This window comes from Arachis stenosperma, chromosome 2 (assembly GCF_014773155.1).
Source record: "Arachis stenosperma cultivar V10309 chromosome 2, arast.V10309.gnm1.PFL2, whole genome shotgun sequence".
In the NCBI taxonomy this organism is placed as follows: domain Eukaryota; kingdom Viridiplantae; phylum Streptophyta; class Magnoliopsida; order Fabales; family Fabaceae; genus Arachis; species Arachis stenosperma.
Window position 1 is genome coordinate 105061659 of NC_080378.1, and position 10016 is coordinate 105071674.

At 27.1% G+C, this 10016-nt stretch overlaps 1 protein-coding gene across 1 annotated transcript; it reads left to right on the forward strand.

Moving 5' to 3' along the window:
• The first annotated feature begins 6645 nt into the window (after positions 1 to 6645).
• Positions 6646 to 9236, forward strand: LOC130961919 (cationic peroxidase 1-like). The gene is made up of 4 exons (XM_057887958.1): positions 6646 to 6886; positions 7489 to 7680; positions 7754 to 7919; positions 8777 to 9236. Exons 1-4 carry the CDS (start codon positions 6674 to 6676, stop codon positions 9163 to 9165), a joined length of 960 nt encoding a protein of 319 aa, XP_057743941.1. The 5' UTR covers positions 6646 to 6673; the 3' UTR covers positions 9166 to 9236.
• The last annotated feature ends 780 nt before the right edge of the window (positions 9237 to 10016 follow it).

Below are 10016 nucleotides of genomic sequence, written 5' to 3' on the forward strand. Positions count from 1 at the left end.
TTGCAAGATTGGCTAGATATAAATCTCTTCAAGATCACTCAAAAAATTAGTGGGACTCCTTGGCCCACCCTCTTTGTTATTGCCTGCAACAATATTTGGAAAGCTCGGAATGATTTAATTTTCAATTCGAAAATTTCTACCAGCCTTCATGTGTATAATCTTTCTAGTTATTTGGTAGAGCAATACAACAATATGATAAACCTCACTGAGAGCAGAAAAAAATTCTCAACCCCACTAAAGCATACCTTGTCGGTTGGGAACCTCCAGTGGATGGGTGCATAAAGCTAAATGTTGATGGCTCAGTCATCCAACCCGCTGATTATGGAACTTGCGGCGGCCTCCTTCGTAATGGAGATGGTAACCTCGTGGCGGGTTTCATGATGAAAATTAGAAGAATTACCATAATATTTGCAGAAATTTGGGCCATCTACACCAGAATGAAGCTAGCAGTGGAGCTAAAAATCAACAGATTACAGATAGAGACTGATTCTTCTTGTGCGTTGAAACTAATTGACGGGTCATCTAGTAGCCACCATCATACGCTTTCTCTTATTAGAGCCATTGAGGATCTCCGCAGCAAAATGATTTATGTGTCGTTTAAGCACGTATTTCGTGAAGCTAATTTCCGTACTGATGCACTGACAAAGCAAGCTCAGTCAATCTCAACTGGCCTTCTCTGTTTTGCAGCTCCACCCCCTTTTCTGATGCCTCTCCTTACTGATGACAAAAGTAAAAGGAAGAGTGTGAAAGTGTTGCCAACGTAATTGGCTTTTGTTTTGGACCTTTGGTCCTCCTATTTAATAAAAAAAAATAAAATTTATATATAAAAATTAAAATAATTTATATTTATATTTTTTTAAAATTAGATATATAAATTATTAAAATTTAATTATTGAAAATAATTTCACATTTGTACCAACTAAATACAGGCCAAAATTAATAAAAAATGCTATCCCTCAAAATTTTCTGTTCTATTAATATCCCAATACAATTCTACATTTTATCTCTTTAATTTTTCGACATAAATAGGTAATGTTAAGGGTATATTTCTACTCTCAAAAAAATGTTGGATCTAATAAAATAGTTCCTTAATTAAATAAAATGAATTTATATTTTTAAAATATAAAAATATTTGATAAAACATACTAAATGACAATTTTTTTTATCGTTTCTATTGCCGTTGATGTCACTATCAACATGACATAAAAAAAATAGATAATGAAATTTAAATTTTTGACATTTGTTTAAATAAATAGATAGACAATTATTTTACAAATTCAAGTTATGTATTCTATTATGTTTTTTTTTTTAGTCATGGTTATGTATTCTATGTTTTTTTTTTTGGACTTGGGGATATGTATTCTTTAAATATTAGTAATACCAATTCGTTTTATGTTTTTGCTAAACTCAAAGCCCAATTTCTAATGACGGATAATTTTAAATAAATATACACAAACGAATCAAAGCCCAAAGTGAAGAGGAAGATAAATCCCATCCCAACACTTACAGGAATCTGGAGGATGACAAATATTGTTGAATCCTTCGGTCTAAAGAATAATGTTATAAAATGTTCAAAAATTAAGTCCACTAACAATACTTTTGTTTTTGGTCATGCACTGCAGACCCAACTCTATATTAACTTATGAAAATGACTTTATTTGTTGGAGCAATTTTTCCTGGAGAAGCCTGGAGGTTTGGGATCAGCTCAGCCTAGGGGTGCGGGCTGATTCAACGAGATTTTATTCTATTATAAAATTAAAAAAAAATTACGATTCACAAAGAAAAGTTAGATTTCAAAAATTAAAGTTTTAATAATTTTTTTAAAAATAATTTTTTAATTTTATAATAAAAAAAATTTTAGAAAAGAAGATAATTTTAGGTGAAAACAAGACATGTTGACTTTATTTTTAACAAGCTAAACTTATAATAATTTTTTTTTTGTTTTTCACGGCATCCTCCAACTCGATAGGTCAAGAATTAATGCATCGTAGATCTGAGCTCCATTTAAGAGTCTATCACTGGCCAATGAATTACTGCATGTACAAGGCGGAATTCAAGCCCCCGACATTTATTTAAGTGGACAAGTGAGCTGACCATTCGACCAACTCAAGTTGGTTAAACCTATAATATATTTAACTGGCCTAAATCTAACTTATAGTCTATTATAAACTTTATTTTAAATACTAAGTCTGATATGTTATTAAATTTGCTTTGACCTAATAAAAAGTCTAATATATAAATTTTTATTAAAATAAAAATAAAAAATTTAAAAAATTAATTTTTTTTTAAAAAAATATTTATATACAATATACTAAATTCAATTCTTATAATAATATCTAAATTTGTAAAGTATTTAAAATTTGGTTAAAGTATATTTTTTGTCTTTGAAATTTGACAAAAATTTTAAAAATATCCCTAAGTTTTATTTTGTTTCAATTTTGTCCCAAAAATTTTTAATTTGCATCAAATATATCTTCGACGGCTAAATTTTCAAAAAATTTAAGAGTAATCCAACAATAATGCATGAAAATTATGCTTGATTTGCTTTTGTTGAGGGTTGTTCTTATGAAATTGTTGTCGAATTAGTTTTAAATTTTTTAAAAAATTAGCCGTCAAAAGTATATTTGATGCAAATAAAAAATTTTTGGGACAAAATTGAAACAAAATAAAATTTAGATATATTTTTAAAATTTTTATCAAACTATAAGAATAAAAAGTATACTTTACTCTTAAAATTTTTAAAATATATTTATAATAAAGTATAACAAATTTATTAAAATTATTTAAAATTATTTTTATATTTATTTATATTTTAACAGATTCAGACAAACATGACAGGTATATTAAACTATTTTATCAATCTAGACTTAACCTATAAATAAAATTAGGTTTTTAAATCAACCTAGTATAAAACTATTTTATAATAAATCAGGTCAAATCAGATCGAATACTGATCAGATTGCATATTTTTTACAAGCCATCTAACTTATTTTCGGCTCTAGAAACAGCTGAGGCCGGGGCTGAGACTTAGTTGGAATGGCATGTTATGTATGAGAGTATGTAGTGTGAATGTCTTGTAGTGTTATAATATTTAAAATTAAAAGTTGTTCAATCAATTTAAAAAATAATAAAGTGTTAAGTTATTATAGAAAATTTTCAATTACTAAAAAGATTTTAAAGAAAAAGTAAGAGAATATAAAATAAAAAGACACTGCATTTAATTTAAAATCGTTAAAATATTAAATTAATAAATTTTTTATTTTATAAATTTTTTTATATAAAACTAATTTTATACATTTATCACATTTACAATATTGACAGAAAGAATAACGAGCTCATGTAACAAGAGAAGTTATCCTAGGTTGAGAATTAGCATTGAATGAATGAAGTTTTAAAACAGTTTTGCAGTCCATATAATAAAAAAATGAGGGTAAACGATGACCAGTTGTAAGTGATTTGCTCAAATGTTATGATCCAATCAATTTAGGTTAGTTGGTTTGATTGATAGTTTATTAGTCTAGTTAAATAAATTTAAAAATTTAAATTTTGTTTTGTATGTACAATAACATTTATAAGGCAATGATAAAATTTTAAATGAAGTTTTGATTTATATTAAATTAGTCTGGCACACTTCTTTGAGTTCCTTCCACCTAAAAATAAACTCTGGAAAAACTGGAGATTAGCATTGACTTTTTGCCCGATGAATACACGATGATTTATTTCTAGTAGACTTAATTAAAAAAAAAATTAAGAAAAGAAGTAGGAAAAACAACAAGAAGCTGGCTAGGTACCACGACAAGTATATTGTTGGGAAGATTTCTTTAATCATCACAATAATAAATATTAAATATAGAAAGAGAAAGGTTTCAAAGAAAAATCGACGAATTAATAATTAAATTAATTTTAAAAGATGAAATATTTTTTAAATTTGTCTATAATTTTTTTTCAATCAATTTAACTTTTTAAAAATTATAAATTAATTATATTTATTTTTCAGTCACTTGAATTAATAATTTCTTTTAACGATTAATAATGTAAAATGTTAATTAATAATAACATAATGATATATTTAATTAGATGTTGATTAGATATATATTTATGAAAATTTATTAATTTAGTCTTTTTTTAATTACATAAACCATAATTTTAATATGACCAAACTATCGATAAATTTTCATAAATATATTTAATCAACTAGATATGTTATGCGTCATGTATACTTTCAGTTAGTATTTTACATTATTAATTGTTGACAAAAATTATTAATGAAGTGATTGAAGAACAAATATGATTAATTTATAATTTTTGAAAAATTAATTTAATTAAAAAATCTTTTAAGAATAAATTTAAAAAAAGGTCCTATTTTAAAAAAAATTAATTTAGATATTAGCCCAAAAATGGACGATGCAAAAACATAATAAAATATCAATACCCACACTACCTTCATTGTTTTATATCCTTGTAGGGTATTGGTCATTGCCCTACTCCAAATAAAGGGCAATTTACTTATTTAAATAAAATGACAGAATCCTTTGCCCAAACGTGCAAAATGGATTGTTGTTATGTGTATGTGCAAAAATCATATTCTATATAATCCGTGGCAATCCACCACGGTTTTTAAATTGTGCATAAGCTGGAACGGTTTATGGGAAAACTTAGTTGCTTGTAAACCGTGGGAGGTTCCAGCGGTTTATGAAGGTGGCGTGAAAGGTATAAACCGTGGTAGGTTACCACGGTTTATGAAAAAGGTGAACTGGTCATAAACCCTTGTGGGTTACAACGGTTTATGTAGGTTCAATTATGGCCAGAAAACACACCGTTTATAGATCTACAAATAGTATATAGGAGTACATAAAAAATACATAGACAGCAAGCATGGCTTCTTCAAAGATTTTTTTAATTATGAATTAAAAAAAAGTCATATTTAATAATGGCAACTATTATTATCGTTTCCAAAAATACATAGATACATCGGAATAAGTCATATTTAACAAGAATTTTTTTAATTATAAATTAAAAAAATAACTATTTTCTAAAAATAATCCACTTCAAATATGTCAGATTGAAAAGTTAACAATAGTAACTATTATCATCGTCTCCAGAGTACATAAGAGTACCCAGGAATAAGTTGTATTTTATTTTTGCGAAATAGTTATTTTTTTAATTTATAATTAAAAAAATCCTTGTTAAATATTTATTTCGGTGTACCTGTATATTTTTTTGAGACTATAATAATGGTTGCCATTGTTAAATATGACTTGTTTTTTTTTAATTTATAATTAAAAAAAATACTTGAAGAAACCATGCTTATTGTCTGTGTATTTTTTGTGTACTCTTATATACTATTTGTAGATCTATATACTATTTTGGAGACGATGATATGCATTTTAAAAATTTTGAGTGAAGCTTGCCGAGAATTAAAGTGAACTTGCTTATTTTTATAGAGTTCGTCGAACTCCAAATACAAAAAAAAAGATAAATCTAAAAAATTAAAGTTGAAAAATCGTTTTTTGGAATTAATTAAAATGATAGAAAAAAAACTGGTGAGGCGCTTGTGTGATTTTTGTCATCATTCCTAGAAGCCACCTTTAATTCTCTACTGTTATAAAATTAAAATAATTGGTAGAAATATTTGTTTTTTCTTTCCTAATACTCCATTGTAACACACTCATGCCTAAATCGTTGTAACCCACAAGGGTTTATGACCAGTTCACCTTCTTCATAAACCGTGGTAACCTACGACGGTTTATGCCTTCTACGCCACCTTCATAAAATGCTGGAACTTCCCACGGTTTACAAGCAACTCAGTTTTTCCATAAACCGTCCCAGCCTGCCACGGTTTATGCACAATTCAGAAACCGTGGTGGGTTGCCACGGATTACATAGAATAGGATTTTTGCACATGCACGTAACAACAATCCGTTTTGCACATTTAGGTAAAGGTTTCGACCATTTTATTTAAATAAGTAAATTACCCCCAAATAAATGTCGTAAGTGATTCGTAATATTTTGTTCTTTAAAATTTAATCTTTAGTAAGTCTTTAAATTTAATAATATATTATTTTAATTCTTTAATTAATTATGTCTCTTATTTTAAAAAATTCATTATTATTGTTATTTATATACTATGAAGCATAGTGCCACAATTTCAGGATCTACTCGTTAAAATATCCTTATGGCAACAAAATAAAATACATACCAAACTTAACAACTAAACTAACTATGTCTTTAACCAACTTGAGTTGATCGAGTGGTCAGCTCACTCGTCCGCTTAAGCAAGTATCGAGATTCGAATCCTGCCTTGTGCATGCAGCAATTCATTGGTCAGCGACAGACTCTTAAATGGAACTCAGATCTGCGACGAATTCGTCCTTGACCTGAATTCAAAGACTAACATTTAAAATTAAGTTGGCTAATATTTAAAATTAAGTTCAAAATTTGTTAGTTGTGTTTGTTTAATTAGTTTTTTCGTTCCTGTTTCGTGCAGGCACGCACGCAGCAGAATGTGCTGAATTCATTGTACAATTGGTACAACAATATTATTATGTAGTCAAGGCTAAGCATCATCATGCATATAAATAGGTGACACATCTAAAGACCTTAACCAAGTATCACAAACTCTATCATTGCTAGTTGTCAAAGAAGAGTTCCATTAACATACAAGGCTGCAAGTATGACAACACTTTCTTGCTTCAAACTAAGAATATGTTTGTCGTTTTGTCTTGTAGGGTTAACACTAGCACAGTTACAACCTAGTACCTTCTATGACAATCGGTGTCCTAAAGCCCTTGTTACCATCAAAGCAGCAGTCAATCTTGCTGTCTTCAAGGAGCGTAGAATGGGTGCATCCTTGCTCCGTCTTCATTTCCATGACTGCTTTGTTCAAGTGAGTTATATATAAATGTCGAAAATATAATTATTCATGTGTCTTCTTCTATCAATTTAAATTTTTACAAGAAGTAATTTCATAACGTATTATTAGAACTTTTATAACTTAAAAAGTCTAGAGTGTGATCTTGTTGACTTTTAAAAAAAGAATTTTAATATAAAACAAATAAAATTTAAAATTAAATGTATGAATAAATTTATTAGTAAAAATTAAAGAATTTAATTTTGATACATTCAATTAAATTTATGTGTTTGGATAATTTTTCATATAATAAATATAAAATTAATTATTTTTACTAATATATTAATATGCGAGTAATTATTATTGAAAAATTATTTTATATTAACCATGCATGAAATTTAAATTTAAATTTAAATTACAAAAATTTAAAGATGAAAATTCAGGTGCAATCGACTCCACGTGAAGTTGATAGGTGAGAGGTGTTAGATGGTTTGACTATTTGACTAAATTTTCATCTTACGGTTCTCAACTATCAACTTTCACGTGAAGTCGACTCTACCTGAGTTTCCACCAAATATAAAAGGTTTTCATGTATATAGTAATGTGAGGCTAATTAAAAGATAATAATAATGTTATAGGGATGTGATGCTTCAGTGTTGCTAGATGACACAGCAAATTTCACTGGTGAGCGATCTGCTTTACCGAATAGAAACTCTCTGAGGGGTTTCAATGTTATAGCGAGCATTAAATCCACACTTGAGTATATTTGTCCCGGAGTTGTTTCTTGTGCTGACATTCTCGCCGTTGCTGCAAGAGATTCAGTTGTTGCCGTAAGTATCTACATTATTTTTGTTGCTTAATAATATATAAATATTAATTAATTTTTACTTTATATATATAAAGTTGGGTGGAACTTGGTGGGACGTGAACTTGGGGAGAAGAGACTCAAGAACTGCAAGTCTAATAGATGCTAATAACGACTTACCTGCTCCATTTTTTGACCGTGATAACATTATCACTGCTTTTAGTAACAAGGGTTTCACAGCTCAAGAGATGGTTGCCTTATCAGGTAACTCAATCTTTGCTTCGCATGTTATTTTTCGGTAAATGATAGAGAAACAAAAAAAAATTTCAAATTTTTTTATAGCGATAATTAATAAATGTTAAAATAAATTTGAATAGTTTTGACTGATTTTTTTATCTCTTAATATTATTGTTATTATTTATTATCAGGAATTATAATTTTTTTTTCTGAAATAAAAAACACTTGATCTCGACATCAGTTTTTAAAAATAAAATATTTACGATTTTAATTAGTTTCACAATTACTAAAATTACATACGTCTAATTAATGAAATGGCCGGACAATTTAACATGCCTATATATATAATGAAAATTAAAAAAAATTAGATTATTATTTGTATTATTTTTTAATTTATATACACCTTTTCAAAAATATTATTTGTAAATACATGTATCTTCATGTATTTTTTTATTAGTTTAAAATTTTTAAAATAATTATTTTATGATAAAATTAACCACTATATTTATATAAATACATGTGTTATTTTATTAATTTTTAATATATATTTTATATTTTAATACGTATGATTAATTTAGTAACTAATTTTTAATATAGACGTATCATAGTGTATACTTATATATATAAAGAAGACAAATTCTTACCATTGAAATTTGTATTAATGCGCATAATTATCAAGATTTTTCGCTTTCTCTTTAAAATAGAAGACATAAGAAAATGTATAGTACTATAAGTATCATATCTTATTTAGGTCTTTGTGTTATATATATGACCTAAGATCTCAAATTCATTCGTAAGCTAATAACTAGGGTTGTGTCCAAAAAAGAAGTTAATAAATTAATAAAAAGTCAATAAAAACATATAATATTCCTCTTATTTTTCAGGTGCTCACACAATAGGGAAAGCACGTTGTACAAATTTCAGATCAAGGATTTACAACGAAACCAACATAGATCCCTCTTTTGCGAAATCCATGCAAGAAATTTGTCCAATTTCAGGTGGTGGCAACAACTTAGCGTCTTTGGATGTTAGCACCACAATTGATCAATTTGACAACAGATATTTCACAGATTTAGTGAATAAAAAGGGTCTTTTGCATTCGGACCAAGTACTCTTTAATAACGGTTCCACAGATTCACAAGTTCAAAATTATGTGAACAATCCAAGTCTCTTCCAAACTGATTTTGCTAAGGCAATGATTAAGATGGGACAACTTAGCCCACTAACCTCACCTAATGGTGAGATTAGAAAGCAATGTAATAGAGTCAATTGAGTTATTACAAACAATATATACTAAATAGTCTTTTGTTTGTCAAGTTAAAAGATATCGTGAGAATTTAAAAAAAAAAATTGGTGTTTTGAAATTAAATAAATTATTTTTGTGGGTGTATAAATATTTGTATGTCTTTTAAGTATATTCAATATATGTTTTAAAAATATTTGCAACCACTATTATCTTTATTTTATGATATCTAAAATTAACTTAGATAAAATTTTAAGAATTATATTAGTGGTTGTAAATATTTGAGGTTGATTATTGTTATTGATGTATACCTTGTGAAGTATTAAATAATTATGAGACGAAAATATTATTTACCGTTACATGTCTGTATTTTTATAATTTGATTGAGTAAAAAATTATATTTGTATTGTGATTGTCCTTGTTATTACATACCTATTATGAATTGTTCTAGAGACTAGAGTAGTTACAGGCTTTATGGCGTGAATAAAATAATAAACCATTTTTCAGTTATTAATTACCTTGGTCAACTAGCAAGGATACAATATAGTTCAATGCTGTGGTAATATTATAATAGAAAGTAATACTAAGGAGTTAATTTTTTTATAGTTAACATCAGTTAATTTTTTAAAAATTAAATTTATTTATCTTACATTCTAGATTTTATTATATTATAAATCTTAATTTTAAATTATAAATTTTAAAATAAACTTAATTAATATTAACTAACTATACATTAATTCCTATTATAAATCTTAATTCCTAGCTGGCTTATACTGTTCTTTAACAAATTATAAGCATAACCATAATATTTTAATTTGACGCAGTTATTTTTTTGACTTGTTCTGAATTTCTGATAGGGGAATGGGGAGAGTTACCTTGTC